We start from the raw sequence: 23,679 nt of genomic DNA, 5'->3' as shown, positions 1-23,679 counted from the left end.
AATGGTCAGGTAATTGCAGAGCATGGAAATAAAGGGAATTAGAATCACATGGTGGGCACAAAGGAAAATAATTTTTTCCTAGGACAGAGGTCCAGCACAATATAAAGTCCTGTAGTTAAAGCTGCCTCTACCAAATGTTCTGACCAGGACAGCAAAAGGAAAAAGAACTTACATTATGATTTAAAAAAATCAACTATGAAAATATGTAAAACAACCTTGTGAAATACAGCTTCTGAGTGAAGATATTTATCTTAGTCTGTTTTGGGCCTAATAAATCCAGGGCTCTTCTAAAAAGCAGAAAGAATAGAATCAGCCACAGCACGGCTGGTATGAAATTGAAATCACAGAACTTCAGAAAGAGGAATTATTTCCTAAATGCGTACATCAAATAACAAAAAGCAGCAAAAACAATCAGCTTCAAGCTTCCCGAAAAGGCTTTGGCAAAAGACTGCAGTAATTTGTGACACAGGCCAAAAACTAACAAATATAGCTGCCCGGAGAAAAAAAACACTGGCAAGAAAAGGCAGATGCTGACAAAGCTGGACTTGAAGGATTTGTATTTTATGTGGACCTGGTTTAAAACCAAACTGTGACTCTCAACTTACTCAGAAACAGTTTCAACTTGGCTAATACTCCACCCATAACAGACTACTGTGCACATTCATTTCACTGGAGCATGAATCATTACAGCCCCTACAAGTGTTTCTTTCCAAAAGCTTTGCTCAGGAATATTTATGGACTTAAAGGAAAATGCACTTGTGTTTGGCATTACAACCAGTTCATCAGCATAATCAGAGACACAGACAAGGCTCCTTGATCAGAGGCTGAGTCCTGATTCCTCACTGATGGTGCAGTAGCACCAGCATGGTGCTGTACAAGCTACACCTCTGTGTGCATCAGGATTTTTCCATCCAAAGGAGCAGAACATCTCTTGTTCTTGGGATTGCAGCAGAGAAGGCACCTTCAGAGTGTCCTCTGGAATCCAAAATAACCCATCTCTCAAGCTGTTTTTTTTTTTTTTCTCCCATTTTGGATGGATGGCTATTGAGTCCTGACTTGGGCAGTATCTTACTTCCAAAGATCCCACCTTCTCTGTGTTTAAGCTGCTGGTATCAAGGTGATTCCCATGAATCTTAAGCACAGGCTGGTAACCAGCTCCCATGTGGGGGCACAGGCTCAACTGCTTAACTGGAGTTATTCCAATTAAGCCTCTTCCACTCCAAACTGGTTAACAGCAATTATTTGCATTAATACAGACTCTGTGTTTAATAAGACCTTTACTAAAGTTAATCAAGTATCCCTAAAGAATTAAAACACATTTTCTTTCGTTTCTATGTCACTTAATCAATTAATTATGAAATCAATTAATCATCATCCTTTAAACTGGGAGTACCACAACTGCAAAAAGCATTCCAGGACTCATCTAGTGCACACACCTTCCTCTACACAACCTAGCCACTGCTCCTCACACATCCAAAGATACTTCCTCTTCTTGCCACCACCAACTCCCAATATATTTATCCATTGGGAACTGCACTCCTTTTTCAGGTATCATTCTTTCCAGGATGCAGTTCTCCATCCTGTGGACAGGCCCTACATTCTTTGTTCCTAGATGTACAACCTCCTACTTGGCTGCATTAAGCACATTTTATTGGAGTAAGCTAGTACCTCAGATCAGAATAGGATTTGGAACTATCATGTTTAAATGAAAGCAACATGGATGGCTTCCAAATTCTAGGAAGGTTTGTTCCCCAGATTAATTCTGAGGGAGATTTCATATAAAAATGTAAATGAGAGCCAGGATTATTTATACTGAAAGATAAACAAAAGGATTACATTTCTAGCTATTAGAAACCAGTGGAAATGTGTCTCTAAAATGACCTTACCTTTCATCTTGACTGAGTAAAAGGCAGCAGCCTCGCCGTTTCTCCAGAGTATCTTGGCACGCTCGGTGGCAGAGTGAGGTAGAAAGAATGCATCATTAGCTGAACTCCCTTCCAGCATTCCAAAAATAATGCAGTTCAGAACAAAGAGGACAATCCTTTCTCCAAATGTCTGGACCTAAGAGAACAAACAAAAACAGACCAAAGAAAAATGAGGCAGAGAATAGTATTTTGCATTTCATAAAAGGTTTCAAAATCAAAAGAGGCTGGGAAGGAGGAGGTCAGGAAACACGTACACTTAATTTGGGGAAAATACCTCCTGAGTCGGTTCAACCAGAATAACAAAAACAGTTTTTCCTAGTGTTTCATCCCTCTATCCAGCGGGCATAGAATAATTTAGTAACTATTTATAAAGCTTGACATATCTCTTGTTGTCACAGAGAGGAATTCTAAAGCAGCAGAAGTATCTTGATTGCAGTCACAGTTTTGGAACCAGGATCAAGGCAATCTAATCCTGCTCAAAAGTGAAATGAAGATTGGATTCACACTGTGGGCCTGGTCACCTCTCCCCTATTATCAGTGTTGCCACAGCATCCAAGAATTTCGTGAGCCAGGACCTTACTGAGACAGGCACGGTATAAAGCAGAGAATGGTCTGTCCCAACCAGCTATAATCAAGGTGTGAACAATCATTCTGTGCTGGAGACGAAGGAATATAAAGGAACAAGATTATATTGATCATCAAGGTAAAAACTGCTGCCAACAAGCTTCATACGAATGCTGAAAAAGAAATGAGAGTTTCCAAGTGTAATGGCAATTTACCTTTCAGCAATGAGCTAGAGGGAGTAGGATTTCTATTTTCAGTCTCTGTTGATACAGAGATGCTTGAAAGCCTGAAGGCCTGTGTCCCTGCTCCAAGTTCTATCTTGCAAGGATCGGTATCTCAAAATCCCTCCATAAAAAGCCTACTTAATTCTACAAATAATTAAACACTGTGTGTGACAGGAAAAGATGATAAAGGAATGGAATCGTTAAGGACCAAAGATACTGAGAGTTGGGTAGAAAACAAAACTGACTAATAACCTCATGGCAACACAAAGCTCACATGCAGCAGGCATCTGACATTTTGTTGCAAACAGACTCCAGGCCACCCAAATCTTTCAAATTATGAAAAAGTAGTTCTATCTTACCAAAATAATTTATTTGGAAAAAGAATTATGGATATAGAAATGACCAAATAGCAACCATTTCATAAAATGAATACAATATAAACATTATCCAAGGGAAAAAAATCATAACTATATAGATAAGACATTGTTCCAAAGGGTAGTAACACCTCCCACCAGACAGTGAGAAATTATTGCTAATGTAGTAATTCAGTTTATGATTATTCCTTTAGTAGGCAGTGAGGGTAAACTAAAAACCAAAAGAAAATAAATCCCACAAATGAATCATAAGTTGCATGCACAGAATTGTTTAGAGAGGGCTAACGTGCATGTAACTGTGTCCTGGAGATGTGAAGCACTTGGTGAGCCACAGAGCCCAGATCCCACAGGTTCAGAGCAGGAGCTGTTGCAGACCAAAGACAATTCCATATAATTGTTCTGGCTGGGAAGCTCCAGGGTAAAGGCAACTGTTCAAAATAGCATCCTCACCAAAATGAGCCCATCTCTAGCAGGATCAGCTGTCTTCACAACATCTTCCACAGGCCACCAGCGCTGGCTCAAATAAACTGCCAAAACTACAGAAACAAAAACAGGGGAGCACATTACCCACAAATACAAAGTAGGTTCTCCATTTTTCCACAGGCTGCCTCAGATCTACTTCTCCCTCCAGCTGACTCCAGTCTGTTCTGCTGTGAGACAGAAGAACAACAATTGTATTTCAATTTCACCTCCAGGTCCCTTGATATCCAATTTTCAGTACTGCATGAGGCATCAAGGGAAGGTAATTTTTTCTCAGGAATTGATGTGACTTTGGTGTGACAGCCTGTGTTCCATATGAATAAAGCACTTCCTGCTTAATACTAAGTTCAGTAGCAGAGTAGGTTTGAGTGGCATTTGGGACAGTGGAGGTACCTGGATAAAGGTTACAGTTTTCAAGTTTCTTTCAAACTTTCCCCTGCCCACACACACATATTTGCATATATCTGAGTGCACATATTTGCACTCATGCAAGTCAAACACGAAAATTCTCATATCTGTTTTATCAAACAGCTTTTCAGCTCTCTCTGTGATTGAATTTCTATCTACGGATAGCTTTAGAGTACAGACTCCTAAATCTCTGCATGGACAGATATTCTCTGAGGTTCAAATGCACACAGAGAGGTTCCTATCAACAAAAGACAGACATAGACACACATAATAAGATACACTTTGCCCTGAAGCAAAAGTGTATCAGCAACCCACGTAAGTCAAGTCCTCATGTAGGTGTGATGCAAAACTTGCACCCCACTTCTTCCCATCCTTCCTCAATTTTTCACATTTGCAGGAACAAGTATTTAAACCCTACTCCTACATGTTCATCTACAGAATTCATTGCCTGCCAATAGATTTACAAGGAAAAGACTTGAAGCAGCAAGAATGACACTGAAATTACTTCCAAGCCTTGTTCAGAAAGAAAAGTTTTGACATGGGGTCATTTCAAAGGCTAGAGAATAAATTTCAAGGGTTTAGGTGAGGTTTTGGAATAAACACAGAAATCTGATAATTTATGACCACAAACACATCAAACAGCAAACACTTCAGCCAAAAGAACTTTTAGTATCTGTACACTGGAGGCATTCACCTGAAGTACGTGGCCATGATTTCAGGATTGCTCATGAACACCAGTATCTTTAACATCTCCAAATAGGGCACCTACCATGTCCATTTTTATATAGAAAGATAGAATATAATATAGGAAGAATGCTGCAAAGAACAGCACAGAGTTCACATGTCTGGAGTCCTAAAAGAGTGCTCCAACAACTGGCTGTAACCTATCCAGCTAGGAACAAATCTAAGAAAGTTCAAAACCATCTGTGAGTTAGAAACAAGTTCACACACAAGGAAATGAAATGACTTTAAGGACAGGATTCACCATTTACCTGTTTTAACCTCAGGTTATACGATTGTCACTGATGCACACAGGTTAATTTCCCTTTTTGCTTCAGCCTCTATCACTCCTGCTGGTTTTAAGGCTGGAGATTCAGCTTAGCTAACTTATATTTCCAATAAATTATTAAAGCATGTGCCAAAAACCATTACACTTTGTGTGCTGGGTTAACAAGGAAGAAGTATTGCACGCAAGGGCAGATGCCTGTTTATAGCAGCAGACTCAATTCATTAAATATTATGCACTTACTTGCATGGGATTTTCATACTCTTTCTGTGATGGATTCAATCTGTTCCCTCAAACCCTTCCCTCTGCTTTCAAATGCAGCAGCCACTGCTCCATTACACATCCATGAAACATGCAGCTACAAAGGGAGCTGAGTCACACAAAGGGGACATAATGGGCCAAACACTGACTTTAATAAGAGCTGCAAAGAGGTTTGGCACACATTTCAGACATACAAGACACATAGTAAAGGTCAGAAAAGTTTTTAAAAGCTTTGAGGAAAACAGGAAGATGCATAACCATGTTGGAAAGAGTTGCCTTTATAGAACATTTACTGTGCTTTTCAATAATTTAAATGTGTGGAAGGGAACACTAGTTGACATAGCAACTGTCACATCACATTACTTGAGCAACCTTATCTATATGGATGCCTTCCTTGAAGGAAAAACATTTCTCCAGATTTCACACAAACATATGTACTTTGCTTTTTGTTATCATTTTTCAAGTCAACATCTGGTCCGTAGTTAAATCCATCCATGCTTCCCCATACTCTCATTTTCATTTTATAATCAACTCTGAGGAACACTACTTCAAATGCAAAAGTGATTTGTGAGACCACATGTTCCCTCTCTCCCCCTTTCCCGTCTTGTTCTTCTTTCCAAAACATCCAGTTAAGTTCACCTGATCACAGGAGATGGAGTTACTGCCAACACACATCACCTGCACCCTTTGAATCAGGATGTGGGTGACTGCAGTGACCTTGCAACTGCAAAACCTGATGTGCCTGATTGTGCAGTTGCAAGATGAGGTGAAATGCATTTCAGGTCACAATTAATGGGGTTTACACATGCTCAGGTGGGTGGCTTGCCCTGTAAGCACCAGCTTGCTAAACCTCAGTACTTACATCACTTGCACTCAGACAAACAGAGTGTTGCAAGAAGCTGTGGAGAGGCACTGGAGCACAGGATTCCACAGCACAGGGTGTTTGGAATCCAGGACTGAACTGAATTAGGCACCAAGCATAATGCAATTGTGATTATGAAATGTCTACTTTTGCTGGGCAAACATGGATCCCTTCCCAACTCAGGCCTGGATTATATTTTTACTTCCTAGGCTATGCTGGCCAAATGTTCCCACACTGGTGTGCAACTATTTAAATGAAATGTGCACATCAGGATTCTACACACAGAGCAAAGAAGAAAAAATAAAGCAACAGCCAGCTTGGCTCTTCTCTTTCCCCTGCCTTATCTGAATTGCTGAAAGACATCCCTCAGTTACAAACTAAATAAAGGTGATGCTACATATGAGAGATGTAATTAGAGTTAATAAATATCTAAGATAAAGTAGTGGCACTTTCTATAAAGTAATCTTTACCTTAATCCTGTCACTCTTTCAGATTGCTGACACACTTAAGGAGGTCACTTTTGTAAGACTTCCACTGTGGAAATACTCTGATACTGGAGCAAGGTCAGAAATCCTACTGTGAATCCATTCTGCAGCACTGACATACCTTGAACTAGCTGGGTCCCACAGTTCCCTGTCTTTAAAATGGAATAACAGCATTTCTCACTCTTTTCTAGGAATTTTATCAAAACAAATAAATTAAAGTTTGGGAGGCAGACAGATTCCTGCTGGAATGGCAGACATTCAAATATCTCAGATAGATCTTTCCTGCAACCAGTTACATTTTCTTTTACTATTCAAGCTTCACTCAGTGATTTGTTGCAAATGTCTTGTGATAAATGTTCCAAGGCATCTCACAGTTATTGTGAATTATTACATGCAGCATACAGAAAATGCCACAATAAGGTATGTTTATTTAGTGTTATAAAGATGTTAATCACCCATGTTATGCTCTGTAAGCTCTTACAATGCAATTTACATTCTCATAAAAATATCTGTACAGATATACTAACAGAACACAACACTCAGCCCATCAAAAATAAATTTAAAAGGCTTCCAACCAAGACCAAGTCCTACAGAAAAGCTGCCGTACCCATTTTCTCTTTGAAATATGCAGATCATTTCAAACCACAAGCTACTCATCACTTCTGGACAACCCATCTTATCAAGATGATCAGAAATAAATCTCAGTGGTGGAATCCACCCCGCTTCAAACCAATTTTCAAGAATTAAACATCATCAAACTGAAACACAGTTACTGGGGACAACCAGGAAATTTGCTTCTAAGAGGGCTCCTGCTGTGGAAGAAAACTAAAATGTAGAGGCAGAGGACAGGTAGAGGAAGAGAAGATATCAACTACAGCAAGATTGTTTCTCTCTTCCATCTGGATGAAACTTGTTTCACAAGAAAAGCGTAAAGTTACATAATTTTCTTTTCAAGTCAGGAAAAGAAAATTATGTAACTTGTTAAATGTTTGCATTTTCTGACCTTAAAGTCAAAATGTCCTTAAAGTAACAAAGACCAAGTTAAAATATATTGCCTTTCTCTCAAGGAATTGGTTCTGAATTAATTTGATCTGTTCATTGGTCAGAACAAAAGGTCATGTAGGTGAGCAAATCCAGGTGGAGTTTCCCCATTAGCACAGTCTGCCACCCTAAGAGTCAATTCCAAATCTGCTGAGCTGTTGGAAAAAAATTTAGGACAAACTACTTCAAATGTATATACCCATCTGTATAGGTACGCACACACATCCCAGCAGGCTTTAAAGAACTAATGAAAATTTATTAACACTCATCTGAAGAAAAAAAAAAATCACATCAGTCAAATTTGATGTGTGCAGGAAGACTGGCCACATGTTTATAGTATATAAAATCCAGTAACAAAGAACTTCCTGAAAATGCTTTAAATCACACTTTTGGAAGGAAATATCAAAGGCCAGGTGAAGTAGCAGGCTTAGAGATCTCTCTGTTCCTCTGCCTCTGGACTGGTAACTTAAGCTGAAATTTTGCATGGGGGGGGGTCACAGCAGTCAGTCAGGCTGTTGTTTATAATATAATAAGGTGTTTATTCTGCTAGGTTTAAGCTTTTAATGAAGATAGCTATCATGTAATTTAGGCTCCAATTGGACTTGTTTGACTTGTTCCTGTGAGAAATCATTTTTCCTTCTGTGCTTGTATCTCATTAATTCTTCTTGTTCCTAATACTAAATGAGATCATTTAACTGAAGAGCTGTGCTAAATGCACTTTCACCTGCATCTATTTAATAATTCTTTGTTTCTGCACTGTAGTTACAGATCCCAATTCCTCCTGTGAAGCCTGAACTAACTCAGTGCTGTTTTCAGCCACGTTCCTTTGAACACAAGTCAGGAGATGAACACAACTGCACCAAGAGCCAGTCTGGCTTCTGGTGTAGATGCTTCTCCCATTTATCACACCAGTGTGTATCTCTCTTCAGAAAAACACTAATGGAATATATAAATTAGTGTCAGAAGAGTAATTCTACATCAACAGTTTTAGAGGAACCAGGAAGTCTTTTGACTACACCTGGAACTTGGAAAGGCCTCCTACCTTCTCCTGTGAACCACAGCCCATTAGCAAAGGTCCAACTGAAATCCTGTGTAGAAGGAGCTGGAAAACTGCAGAGTTCACCTCTAACCACAGGTGATCTTAATCTGCTTTTTATTCTTCTGAAGAAATTTCCTGGTTACAAGGGTAGGACTGAACAATGAACACTTACACTAACAGAACCTGTTCTAGGAGTGCAAGATCATTACCTGCCACATTTGGAACTGAACAGAGGATTTTGCTCTGCCTTTGCTGTATTATTAAGAATATTGGCTATTAAAGCCTTTCAGGTATAATTTATAGCTTATCCTTTTAAAAAAAGTACACTTTTAATGACAGATGTCGTTAGTTGGCTGCCACATTTGGAAACTAGAAGTTTAAGAGGTTTCATGTGTTCTGTATTTCCTAAGTGACACAGTGAGTCAATGTAAAAGTTCATGTCCTCGTTGCAGATATTCCAAAAACTCTACAGCCCATTGCTTCACAATACCAGCATTCCTCACCTAATCTACACACCAGTAGATAGTCCTCACACACCAGCACTGGAAATAGAAGTCAATTAAACCTAAGACTGAAAAAAAATATCATAAAGTAAAAGAATATGCATAAGAATCAGTAAGAAGCAATACAATTTCATACCTGTATTTTATTGTTTAAGGATTTCAGGATTCTATCCATACCATAATGTGTTTAAATTTCACATCATTCTGAATTAGAAAAATATTATCCTGTTGAATAAAGTCAGAAAGAATAACAGATTTACCCAACGAGATTTTTCAGCTATCAGCAGAGAATTTATGCATAGAATTTAAAAGCCCTGATTGTCAATTCTTCCATCTAATCAGCAGCCCACTGACACAAATCCTTGACAGATAAACTGAAACCACTTCATATTCAAAACAAACCCGAGAATATTTAAATACATAAACAAACAGACCATCTTAAAGGTAAAGAAATTACAACTACTCAAATTTCAAAATATTTTGACCAATTCTAACCTGTCTCTTTATCCTTTGGATCAGTTAACAGCAACAGTTTGCAAGTAGGATTATTTCGGTAGAGAGGGACAAAACACACACAGGAATCTTCAAGTTTCACCTAAAAAACAAACAAGCCCTGTAGCTCTTTGTGCTGCAAAGCTCACAACAAGTACTTCACATATCAGATGCGCTTATGACATGTTTTATCGACATGCTTTGCTGACATGCATGCTACAAGCTTAGCACAACACCCTCCCAATCCTCAACTTCAAGGCACTGAAATACACATAATATTCTAATATCATCCATAAGGAAAGCTAATTTAAAAGAAATCAAGCTACTGTAGTGAAGACCTTAATGCTGACTTGCCCTGGTTGGTACATAACCTGGCTTTGAGCACTGTCACACGCAGACAAATGGTGTTATGAAAGACCAGACACATCAAATGAAAACAAATACAACTTGCACTTCTTACAGCATCCTCCAGCTGAGTACTTGTGGTGTTTTGCAAACAATGAATTAAGCCTCAGGGTACAGGGAGTATCAAAGCATTAGGGCAGTGCCTGGGCAGTTTATCTTCCAGGCACAGCAAGGGTAGATAATTGGCACAAGGTGGTTAAGTTGAAGGCAAAGCTAAAATCAAAATGCAGCTCTCAAGCTTCTGCTCTTAGACTAAACTTTTAAACGATGTGACACAAACACAAAATAACTGTGCTCAAACAGCTCTATATGCATAGAAATGACAATTTCCATATGAATATTGCAAATGCTGTCATGTAAGTTTAGGTACAGGCAAAGAGCGTGCATGACTTAGCACAGTATGTACTGTACTTTCCAAAATCTGGTCCATTGTGTATGTGTGGGTGTGCCTCTCTCTCTAATTGCACCCATTTGTCAGTTTGCTATGAAACTCAAATCAGTCACGTGTTACACTTAATATTTCTTGGTACATGGAAGAAATATGAATATGGATTATTCTGGATAACAACTCTAAGCTGAAACCAGTGTTCAGTAGTTGATGAGTGCCAGAATCCTGGAAGCATCTATGCAAACACTGGACTCCAGGAAAAAAAAAAAAAAAAAAAAAACAAAAACAAAAAAAAAACTTGAAAACTGCTTGAAATCTGTATTCATGAGCTTGCCTAAATCTGGGGGTTCAGTTGTTCTTTGCATGCTTCAAACATAACAGCATCAATGTCATTACAGCACCTGGGAGCATTTCCATAATGAAGAGGCCAGGAGTACTTCCAATACTGCCATGATTGTTATTTTGTTTGATAAGGTAATGTGCACTTTCACAGGTGTTAACAAGAGCAGCACGAGCCAAGCACAGCTTTGTGTGTGGCTGCTGCCAACCTGTGGGGCTCTCATCCTGACTTGCAGTAATCCTTGCTATTTGTGTCCTGAATGCTTGACCAAGCCATACCAAAAAGAAGTTCTGTGACCCCAGCAAGTGGGCTGCCAGCCACTTAACTCCTGCTAAATAATTATTCACTGTTGCTAGTCCTGCCACTTCAAACCTGCTTTAATTCAGATGCAGAAGGGGAAAAAAATGTTTGGTAATGCAGCCATTATTCAAACACCAAACCCCTCATCCCTCAGGTTGTGGGTCTATAATAGACTGTTAGCTGGGATGTTCACTGGGAATGGGAGTTTTGCCTTATTACATTTGAATTATTTTAGATTACAAAACATCAACATTTTTTGGGCTATTTATACAGACTATAAGAAAAAAGACAATACAGCAAGAACACTACCATTACTTATGCCTTTGACTGGCTGACTGCAGATTAGATTAGATCTGAATTAAATGAATGCAAAGAGAAATGTGTTGCTATGAGACTCAAATCAGTCATGTGATATATTTAAGGGCTGGTGACAAGCCACAAAATCAAGACAGTTGTGAGTCAAAAGCCAGAAGTCCACCTTTAAGTGAGCTCAGTGTGTGTGGCTTTTGCAGGAACACGCAGAGCACTGCCTGGGAATTTAACCTCCTCTCCCTTCTACTGGAACCTCCCACAGTACAAGCAGGCATGGAAGGTAAGGACACAGAAGCACTAAACTGGGGGATCTTTGCATGTTCACTCTCTTTTTAGCCCCACAGGCTCCACTAGAGGGCATTAAAAGAGTATTTAAACCTCGCTACATTCCCAGCTCAAAGCCAAAGCTGATCCCACCTGGAACAGCATTTTTCTGGAAACTACTGCATTATTTTCCTATTTTGCAGAAAAGCTACTGTATTCCAAACATTCATTTTAACTAATCCAATTTCTTCTTTGATAGCACAATAACAGGTACCTCAGCACACCTTTTATGATCTACAAAATGCCAGAATTAAAGGTTTCATAGGTTGACTGCAGTAAAAATGTTTAATAGGCCTGTTCAGTCATCTCTATTCCACCCAGGTGTCTTAGGAACAGAATTCCTTTGGGAAAATCCACACTTAAAATTACCAATATAAGTACTAGAAAGAATGGAAACAAAAGACAGACTGTATCACAATGCCTGTGTAAACTGCACAGCAGAGGCAGAATACAGAGCAGCACCATGGTATAAATCTCTATAAAATTCGCTTTTGATTCAGTCCTGTAAGGAGGCAGGTCAAGATACAAAGTTCACCATAGTACTTCAGACCCTCTTCAACACTCAGACTTGGAGTTTAAGCTTATCTCTCATTTACAGCATGCAAATGATTTGAAATAATGCAGGATTGACTAAATTTTGCTGCAATCCAGCCATACCAGTTTACCCCTATTAGCATACATGAGCACAACCTGCAAACAAATCTGCAAGTATCTAACTTGCAGCATGAGAAACATCAGCCTATTACCTCTCCTCTTCCAGGGATGGAAAAAACATCAGGAGTGGACAGTGACTTCTTTGAGAGTTTTTCATAGTATGTTTCAGCATCTGCTTGCAGAACCTCTGGATCTCCTGTTATTGTATCAACCAAGTAAAGTCGATCTGTGATTAAAATAAAGCACAAGGTATTTTTACTTTTTATATTAAATAAGAAACTTAAGTCTTAAAACCTCCATTTCCCCAGCAGCTGCTTGGTGTGGCTGGGCCCTTAATGATCTCATTAGAGCCTTTTGTACAAGCCTAGTCTAAAATAGTAAGGCTGGTAAAAACCTGCCTGTATGTTATTCATCTGTATGTTATTTACCTCTTGACATGCAGCTTTACAAAGCAGAACCATGACAGCATTAATTCACATTTGTCTCCTTTGAATTCAACAAGCACAGTCTCAAATTTCTCTAGGTGTAAGAAAATTGCATTAAAGCTGGAAGAGCTTTAAAAAATTCTTCAAAACACAGCCTGAGTTTAGCACTGTCCAAAAATATAACAGGGAAAGAATTCCAAAGCTTCCATTCTTTCTTGGAAGACTGCCCCTTTTTGGGTCAGTCCAGGATCTGTTGTTTGTCATTAACTTTTTCCTTCTCCTTTTTGACTAACATCAGTTGGGCAGTTTCACAACAATGAAATCATGTAAAAAATTTACCTACACAAGCCTTTCCAAAATAGTAACATCATCTTTTATGCAACATAACTTTGAATCCATGTGACTCAATGCTGGAGGGTATTTGTTAATTGCATGCAAACAAAAATTATATATATCTGATGCCTGTAACCTAAATGCAAAGTCCAATTTGGTGTTCCTCAAGAAGCAACAACCTCCTTCTGACATAACAAATGAGACTTTCTGGTGGCTCATCACCACCCCAAGAAAAAGAATATGACAGGAAATGTGTTAGTAAACTAAATGGTGTCCAGCCACTGTTTTATCACAGAAATAAAATAGCTTCAATTTAAGGGGCTTTCAATCAACAAGCCACACCTGCAACTCTTGTAAGCCCAAGTGAGGACCAAGTCTTCTACCCACAGCTGTAGTTGGTTTGGTCTCACATGGCACCTCCCTTGGTAAGTTAAATATGAAATAATTGCACTGACAGTAAATGGTTGAGACAAGAATTCTTAAAAGGACCAGTGCAAGACCTGTCTATACTAAGATTAACAAATTATGAATCATATAGGTACCATATTGAAAATGATACCCTTCCACATGAAAGTAGGAGCATGGGATTTGTAGTACCACGTCAGACTATTCACCCATGGTCCCTCCACTCTCCCTCCAGCAGTGATCAGTATCTGATTCCTCAGCAAAAGGACAAGAAAATTAAAATGCTTTAAACACTATTTTCCTGCTCTTTGCAGGAAAGCAGCTTCCATCCCGAGGCTTGGCAGCAGAGCTGTGTACTCAGAACGCTGAAGAGAAGCTACTCTCTAAATGGTTTCTAGCATGTTTGTATGTGAAAAATGGGAGAGAAAAGAGCACTGCAGCACTGGCAAGTCACATTATAAAATCCCAGACAGAACTTAAACACCATCGAGAAAAGAACTTATGTCAGGAGAGAAATTAAAGATTATTATTCAAAACTTCGGCAATTCACAAAAGCAAATTTACTAGTAAATTAATCCTTTACAAAAGAGCAGCATGTAAGACTTGAGTTTAGCACAAAGAAAAATATTTGCCATGCTCATAAAAACTGTTCATGAGGTGCTGCTTACAAGGCTCCCTCCTGCCACGGCGCAGCCAATGCAACTTAGCAGCACAGTCATGTTTTCTCCTCACTGAACAAAGCAATTCACTTTGTGCTACATAATATGCTTGTACTCTAAGGACCACTTGAAGGACAAAACAAGGTAACAGATTAAATAATGAGGCATTAGAGGAAACTTCTGATCAATTTTCCATCAATACAGCTTGGCACAGAAGTAATCTTTTCCTTCAAAAAATGCTTTTAGATTTCCAGTGAACTTTTCTTTCCCGTGCAATACACTAAAAAGGCCCAAGGAAGTTAGGAGCACGTGTTTCTATGCAGACAGAATCAAAAATTTCTTGTGAAGAAGAAAACTGTAGACGAGGGAGAGAGACTGAAGTTGTTTTAGGAACAATATGGAACAGAAGTGTCACCTGAATTTTTTTATGTTAACTAATGTGTTTCCCAGTTTTTCCCAGTGTAAAGTGACAAAATAACATTTACCCTGCTGTATGTGTCCCTTTTACGTTTCTTTTGTACACAGGCACAAGAAAAAACCCTCAAAGTCTATCCATAACTATTGTCATTAGGCATTCAACTAAAGCCATAATTATTGCTGGCTAACAGGGCGTTATAAAGGTTGCTAAAACAAATGCAAAATAATCTGACTTTGCTTTAGAATAAAATAGTACTGTTCTCCTTGGAGTATTTCAGTCCAAGGCCCATATCCATATCTTGGGATATCAAAATTACAGCATTCCAAGGACAGCCTGTAGACCTAAGTGGTATTACAGGATTTTATTTGAATTTGGTCTTACCTAGCATCAACAAAAGAGCACATGGTGGCAGCCAGCCTGCCAGGACCTTGCCAGCAGCTCCTGTGAGGGGCTCTGTGCACAAAGGGTTACCCGAGGGGCCTCCTGCTGCAGCCACAGGAGGGACCATAAAGCAGGAGAGTAAATTTAGAACGGGAGACCTCCTGCACCAGAGAGATTCCTGACATTGGGACTGACATCTTAAACAGCCAAAGCTGCTTAACAAGGTCAAGGCATCCTCGAGGTGGATGGTGCAGCAGCAATGACAGGGAGGGGGTGACAGACAGGTACCAGCCTTTGTCTTCTGCAGGGCATTGGCTTTCAGGGCAAAGGACATGGAAGCTTTGCAATTCCACAGGGAAAAATTATCTAGAGGCAAATAAATGAGAAACCCAACGAGCACATTTCCATTTCAGGCGTGCAGAAGAGATTTTAAAGCAAAAACTAGCAGCGCATCTGCTTCTCTCTTTTGTTTCCATGGAGCAGTCTGGGCCACATTCTCAAGCGAGGATGTGCAAGTACATCTCCTCTCACTCTGGTGATCTGTCATCAATTTGCACCAAGAATCTGATTTTTGAAGTGAAAAGATTCAGCTAAAACCAGCTATAAATATCAGCAGGCACTGCCCATACAACTCAGTCATCTTTAGGAGATTCTACCCTCTAAAACCTCAGCCCAAAACGTTGTCCAACTCTGCCAAAAAGGAATAAAGCAAGGCTCCTGCTTCAGTCTAAACCCTTAAACTCAGCTTTTTCTACTCCCACTGCTATTCTGCCCCTTGTCTCCTCCAGAAGAGAGAACATAATTTCATGGGGGTTTCATCAAGTGGACAAACATCCTCATTGAAAGGTAAAAGTCAGACAAATTTACTTCACTTAGGACACAAAAAGATCAATATGTGGGAATCCAGATATATCTCATCAGCACACACATGTTCTGCATCAGGTACATAAATGCAATCACAAAATGGGAGACCATATTCTACCCTAACATAGAATTAATTTTTATGGATTAGAGACAGACCCCCATCACTACAGATTCAGCAAGATTTCATTCTACCAGTTAAAGTAAGCAGGAAATATTTTTCCACGGGCAAAAGAATTTATTCTCAATACAACAGAAAACACATGCTGCATGCAGTCATATGTGAAATTCCAGAAGTGAAACTACAGACTGTTCTAATGTCCAAAGGTAAAGGACATCCTTCCATCTAATCACATACTCTGAAGTATCTGATTTTATTCTTGACCATGAAGCCAATACACAGTTTACTAAACAAGAGATATTTCCTAGAACCACGGAATGGTTTGGGTGGAAAGTGACTGTGAAGATCATCTCACTCCAACCTCCTGCCATGGGCAGGGACACCTTCCACTAAGCCCTGTCCAACCTGGCCTCGAACACTTCCAGGATTGGGGGTATTTGCTTTAACTGTCAAGAATCATCTATTCCTGCATTCACTTGTTGGTAATTAATATTGTTCCCTCAAGCCAACAAAGTTGGTGATGCAGTTTTTTTCCAGATTAGACACAGCACTGGCTTGATTAAGATGCACTGAGGTATTGCTGGTCCTTCCAGGAAAGTCAGGCTTGTTGAAATGCCCATTTCAGAGTAAGGGCATTTAGGATGCAGCCAGATTGTAAAGCAAAATACATCAACCTCACCGTAGATGAAGCATGAAAAGTGTTATGTCTGAAGTGAATTAATCATTTATCCTACAACTACTTTTTCATGTTCTACAAACACAGAGAAGGATACTACATGCATCCATTAAGAGCTGTATGTTTACAGAAGAGCCATCAGTCACCACAGGACTTGTTTCTGGATTTTGTACATTTGGGCAAATTTGTGAATAATTTTACATGTAAAATTATGAAAAATACCCCAGTCAGATTTCTAGTGGTGTAGGAACAAGAAAGATAAAAAGAACTTGAAATTTCTAAATTTGAAGTTTCATTATTTTTTAATTCAATTTTGCCATTTCTAATGCTTGCAATAGCAGTACTGGCTTTGTTTATTAGCCTTATTTTCATGCCAATATATTTCACAATAACAAAAGGGGGGGGGGGAAAGAAAGAAAAACCAAAAAAACAAATTCAGCAGGTTTTAAGTGTTTCTGATTATGTACTTTTTCAAGAAGTGTTTTCCTTTTTTTCCTTTTTATTTCAAAAACCACTTTGCAATATGAGACAAACATGCACCAAAACAAAATGACAGTATATCAGGTCACTATTTAGGAGAGAGTGTTGTAATTAAACCATGCAACTGAGACTAGAAGTCCTAAGATTTATTCTTAACACAGGTGTGCTTTTGTGGCCCCTAACAAATCACTGCATCTTCTGACTGGTTCCTTATCAGTTAAGTGTGTCTTATCTACCACTTCAAAAGGGTGTGATGTTTTCCTTATCAGTGCCTCTGAAGCCACTACTCAAAAAGACCAAGAAGTCACATAACATAAATTGTTCTCAGTTCTCCATGGACTGCCACTGCCATACTACAGAAGCACACCCAGGACAGTGTCCAGGACTGAATAACTGCTTTTTTTTGCCCTTCTGAACCATACACACGTGACTGAAGTGCTGTCTCACCTTCTCACAGAAGAAGGAGCTCTGTGATGAACAGCAGGGACTTCACATCAACTCTTCTCCTTCCCTCCCCATGAGCCTGAGCAGCTCCAGGCATGTGGTTATCATTAGACAACCATATTTGTTTAACCTTTCAGAGGAAGGAAGAGGTCTCTGGCACGCTCCCGGGAGTACACGCAGAACCTGACTCCCACATCCTGAATTAAACTGAGCAAATATATGTCAAAAACCCAAATTCTGGTGGAAGTGAAACTGCAGTATCATAACAGCATGTGGTGGCAGCTGAGCCAGCGAATGAAAGCAGTGCTGTGGTACCTGTCCAGCACAGTAAGGCAGCTCTGCACCACGTGCTGCACATCATCCATGAAAACAATGTCCTTCCCACTGCTCTACTTTCCCCCATTTCCAATAGAACAAGAACTCTTGGAATATTCAGGATGTAGGTTTCAGGGTTGTATGTTTCAGTCCCAAAATCCATTCATGTATCACTTACTATTCTAGTATCTACTATACTATCACAACTGAATGGCCAGAAGGGCTTCAGGACACAAATTAAATAAAAGTCTGTCTGTAAACAATCTTCAACTGTGGAATCAGTAACTTAAGGCAGAGGGGAAAAAATAATCCCAATCCCACTCTCAATCTGTTTGATTAAATAGATGAGTTTAGCTATATATGTCATTACTACAAATTTTGTCACTCAAATGGAGGGCAAACCAAATCCTAGGCATTGCAAACACAGGTTGCTATCCCACTAGCCATGCCGTTCCCACAAACACATTTTTACTACTGATTTCAGAAAAGAGAAGAAAAAAGCTGTAGGTATATTCATATTTTTAGCTGAACATAGATGAGAAAAAGGAAAACACCTTCAATTTTCACACTCTTCCATAAGCTCTGAAGGCCTTCCAAACCTTCTATTACCAGGTCTATAAAACACATGTTTTTCATTTCCCAAAACTTAAAGTAATCCAGAATTTTTAAAATGGAAAAAAACCATAGATGAGGAAATTAAATAATTGATTTAATTATTTAGCTTTTAGAATAAAAATACTTAGCAGAAACCACATTAATTAAAATGTTTTGAAGGCTAGAAAAGCAAGTGCATATTGAGGGGAATCACGTAATGGTGACTGCATTCTGAAGGGATATTTCCTCCACTCTAACCTGCACTAGTCCCATAATGAAAGTTCCAGCAAATAGGTTCCAACTATATCTGTTTCTTCTCAGATGGCTCTTTAGCAGTGTTACACTCACAAATATAAATCCACATCCAACTCATAGAACAAATAAACTAAAATACATCTGTGTAAACAGGCTAACCCTGTCCTATCACACACACAATGCACATCTGGACTGGCATGTTTAGCACAAAGTTTTAACCCAATGTAATTGAAAAAAGCTGAGGTATTACAGCCCAGAAACAGACTTCACAACTAAAAACTGCAGCACACTGTTAATCTATGGAAGCGCTACCAGCTATAGCTATGACATATCAGAATTCATACTTCTGCACATTTAACTTTGTTTTTCACAGAGCTTAGATGTAAAAAAGAAAGAGGCAGCTTACAGAATAATTCAGGGGAAAATGCAGTGCTGGAGAAAAGGGAGATTCAGGATTGTCATTAATTCAGGCTTTGAGGTTCATTTTCACATCAGGTTTCCCAAAGAAATTTCTAATGATTCAGGGTGATTGCTGCTAATACCTCTGAATTTGTGAACATCAGCATCAAGTTCTTAATAAATACTGGTTTTCATACAGTCAAGAAATGGGCAGAAGTGTTCCTGGAAAAGCATAACTTTGACTACTGAAGGCAGAGGTATGGATTTTGGAATCTTAAAGTGATTCAGGTGGGAAGGGACCTTAAAGATCATCAATTCCCCGCCATGGGCAGGGACACCTTCCACTATCCCAGGTTGCTCCAAGTCTGGTCCAAACTGGCCCTGGAGACTTCCAGGGATGGGGCAGCCACAGCTTCTCTGACATCAGACTTGTCTTTTCTTGCATATGGAAGCAAATACTCAAATGTCAAGAATTTGTCAACTCAATTATTTGCCTATCCCCTAAATAAAGTAAAATACACAAGTTCTCCAGAACAACTGAAAAGAGGCTGATTTGAAGGAAAATGGCAGGAAAGATTCTGTGAACAGCAGTAGATCTTTTATGAAGCACAAGTGTAAATGCAGATAGTGGCAATTCAATCCTCTACAAAGATGGAAGGTAGAAAGGAGGATGCATTGCTCCAAAGTCATCCTGTAACTTGAGAGAAAGGAAGAAAACAATGGCTCCCATTGTGATGAACACAGAATGGTGAAATGGCAGGAAATGACAACTGAGTTTGACAAATGGTCTAGCATGGAGATGAATTCATCCCACGGGGAGAAGCCAGGCAGCCCAACAGGACACTTTCAGAAAATGGCTGTGTTTGAATAATTAAAAGTTATTACTGAAACACACACAGCTACAACCTGGCACCAGGGCTAGGATTTAAGCACCACATCAAATACATTTCCCCTTTACTACCATCATCCAAAGGAAGTGTGAGAAACCTAAAGCCATGCCACACACAGCCCTTAACATCACCTCCTACAAACCACAGCAGAATGTGGCACACCAGGAGTACCTGAAAGCCCTGCTTTGCTATCAGAAAGCACAACGTTCCCCAAGCAAAAGAGTAGTGATGAAAATATGAGACAACTGTCTGGATTTTCAGAGATACCAGCTTCAAATACCACATAATTTGAGCTGCAAATGCTTTACATCTGACAGGCCTACTGCTCCCACCAGCAGAGAGCATAAGTCTGCCTATGAAAGCCTAGCAGCCTTTCTCTAAATTACTTGCAAGGACCAATTTGCACAGCCAGAATAATTTCAAAATAAAGTAATTAATTTGAACGGAGGGGTGGGGGGGGAAAGGAAAGAAAGAAAAACCAAAATCCCTTCCCCCAGTAATTTCCACTTTGCTGTATTTATTACATGGCTACAAATTAATACATCACCTGCACCAGCTATCACAAGGCTGTCTCAGAACTTGCTTTAATAAACAGCTGCCAGTAGTGGAGGAAATATGTAAACATCTCTCTTGTTTCTCTGTGCCATTGTGTCAGCTATTCTACATGCCTTTGAAGGTGCTCCAAAATCAGCATGGCTCTGCTTTTCCCTTTTTCTCCTTTTGGGAGGAGGAAAAAGCAGGGAAGGAAAGACAGGCTGGCAACAGAGGGCTAACTCTGTGCTTGCTGTGCTCTTGATAGTGAGGCTCAGTGTGTTCAAATTCAGTTTACACAGGCTCTTCTGTAAGGACAAAAGAAACCACTGCTGGTGGTTAAAAATGCAAAAGGTTTTGATTGCAATTGCTTGACAATCAGCCAAAGATATGACTAGGGGGAAAAACACAGCAAGGCAGCTATGACCAGAATGGAAGAAACAAGGAAAAACACATGGCTCGACTTCAGAGCAGAAAATTGACTTAGGCTTTGCATAAACGACAGCATACCTCCAAGCCTGCCTTATCCACAGTCTGCCTGGAATGGGAACATGTAGGCTAGAAGCAGAGCCTATTAAAAGGCATAATGTTTCTAAACAGCATCTGTTACATCCTAATAAGCATTACTTAAAGGACACAGGCCTTAAAATTGCTACCAAACGTGCATTTATCTGAAACTGCTGCAAGGCAATCCTTGCCACAGTGTCACATGACACCACTGGAATCTGAATAATAGAAAATGTTTTTATTTAGTTTGGCTTGAAATCATTATGCAGGAAAAATATGGAGGCACTTTCTGAGATTTTGAAACTGTGCAACTTCACAGGAATGAAACACCAGCAAGAATTACATCAGCAGAGCCATTTGCCATCTGTTGTCAGTAATACTATAAAGCCCAGCCACCAGACAGCAGTTTCAAAGGTTACAAACACAACGTTTTTAAGCATCCACAGACCTCCGGGTAACTGAGCAGGGCACAGTTTCCTTCACAGATATGTGCAACCTGAGGGTCTGCCAATCATTCTGCAAAGACAACATGCCAGAGCTGGGAATTGCCAGGCGAGGCGTTTGGAAGTCTCTCAGTATGCAACCTTTACACAATGTGGCAAATACATACCAGCCTCATCACGTAGGTTCCCATAACGCACTCGAAGCCATATTGCCTGCACACCTCCCACTTGCAAATTGAAACCGGCCAGACTTTCTCCTGTGCTGTTTGTTTTCCCAAACTTTCCCTCAAGGGAAGGAGTGTGTTCACTGAAATGCTGCTATGGAAAGGGACTCTGGTTTGTTTGCTGGGTTTGGGATGTAATTTTCCTTTGAGGGAAGTATTTAGGATTTTGTTTCCTGATTTCTTTTCTTTCTAGACCGTAACTACATATTTATGTTAAAGACAGCAAGGTTTCAACAACTTGCCTTGGCCGTGGCAATGTTGTGGCAGCCCTTACCTCTTATGTACACAGAGTCTGAGTCAAATTCTACCTGTTCCATACATGAGATTTTAGTTCCACTGTAGGAGTCTGGTTGTTCATCAGTCTCACCTTAGAGCTCTGAGAAGCTTTTTTAGCTGCAGAGGCCACATTCCTTCCAGTGCCTATACACTACCTGAATTCTGTGTTTCCACCTTCCAGGTTGTTGACCTCCTTCCTATAAACTGATTAACACGGATTTCATGGAGGGCAGAGAGATTTCCATCTTCCTAGAGAGACAGATGGAAATTTAAGGCTTCATTAATGCAATTGCCAAACTAGATATACAGGTTTCTCATCCACTGTTTCTCAGGCTCCAGAGCTGCATATACATGGTTGCTCACTGTTTCTGTTAGGTGGTTAACACATACAAATCTGCCTTTCAAGGTGTTCTGTAATCAAAATGAATTTGTAAGAAGGCTGAATTTAAAACAAGTACCTCAAGTTCTAGGTCAACAGCTGCTTCCCAACAGTGAGGTTTGCCTGGGACCTGTAAAGGGGATTAGAAACCTGGAAGTGTAAACATTCTTTCCCTGTGAAAAACAGTTACAGGAAAAGCAATCAAGACTGAGTTGTAGCATCTCAATTACAGCACAACATGAACTGAAAAGCAGTATTTGCACAAGAGCTAATGGCTGACTCTATGTGCTCTTAAAGTGTACTGCATATTCAACTTGCCTATTGACAACTGCTCCATAATTATTTTAAACATAGACCTATGCAATTACACAACTACACCAAAACTCAGCTGTCCCAGAAGAGGAAGGGGATGGAAGAACAACTATTCTAAACATTCAGTCTGAGGGTGATGAAAAAGGGAAAAATGTAGACATTAATCAAACTGCCCAACACTACAATGCTTCCTAGGACATGAAAACCCAAGTTCTATTCATCTAGAGGTATTTTATTTAAGAAAATCAGTAGAACTGAGAGTCTTTCCTCACACCCCCCAAAAAATAGCATTATTACAAATGTCTGACTTCCACAAGTGGTTGATAGGAGGGGAAAAATAGAGCAATCTGACTGCAGTGCATTTAGCCATGAGCAGCTAGAGGAACTAATGAACAACATCATTATTTTACTGAAGGGGATGAAGTAAGTGCTTTAGATAAATGGCAGCAACTTAAAATGTGTTTCAGAAGATAAATTCACTTTCTCTCCATTTACCTGCTAGCGTGACAAATTAAGAAAGAAGAGTATAAAAACAGAGCAGGAGGGAAAGCAGTGCAAAAGCTAACTGAGGTGATGCAATGGGCCCTTATCCAAACAAGTGCATGAACAGAGATTGTTGGAAGTCCTCCTAGCCAAACACAAACCCAGAACACTGCACATGCCAGACTCCTCTGGAAATCCATGGTGGAGCATGTACAGACGAGCCACCTATGCTAAAATCACGTCCCTTACCAAGCACTGGGAGCTTGGCCATTTGAAACTGACACAATGTCTGTTCATTTCAAAGCACTGTAAATCCACCAGGTACTTAAGGGCTGAGTTCTGCTGGGCAGAGCAGCTCTTCACCCACTACAAGAAACACGAGCAAATCAACTCCTGCTGAAAGGAGACGAGGGGAGAGTGGCATTTTCACAAAGAAGTTCATCCTCTATGTCCACGTGCTTCTTGTTCTAGTCACCTCGAC

At 39.7% G+C, this 23,679-nt stretch overlaps 1 protein-coding gene across 2 annotated transcripts in view; it reads right to left on the bottom strand.

Moving 5' to 3' along the window:
- Window positions 1-23,679, bottom strand: part of FAM169BP (Protein FAM169B) — a 39,625-nt gene that overhangs the window by 11,871 nt on the left and 4,075 nt on the right. For both annotated transcript variants that reach the window (XM_030228628.2, XM_030228629.2), the window contains exons 2-5: window positions 12,480-12,613; window positions 9,668-9,767; window positions 3,538-3,623; window positions 1,887-2,061 (exon numbers count right to left, since the gene is read on the bottom strand). In XM_030228628.2, coding sequence (XP_030084488.2) covers window positions 1,887-2,061; window positions 3,538-3,623; window positions 9,668-9,767; window positions 12,480-12,613 — 495 coding nt within the window. The remainder of the gene's footprint in view (window positions 1-1,886; window positions 2,062-3,537; window positions 3,624-9,667; window positions 9,768-12,479; window positions 12,614-23,679) is intronic.

This window comes from Serinus canaria, chromosome 10, assembly GCF_022539315.1.
Source record: "Serinus canaria isolate serCan28SL12 chromosome 10, serCan2020, whole genome shotgun sequence".
In the NCBI taxonomy this organism is placed as follows: domain Eukaryota; kingdom Metazoa; phylum Chordata; class Aves; order Passeriformes; family Fringillidae; genus Serinus; species Serinus canaria.
The sequence above is the reverse complement of the archived record's forward strand: the minus strand, read 5'-3'. Positions and strand labels throughout refer to the sequence as shown.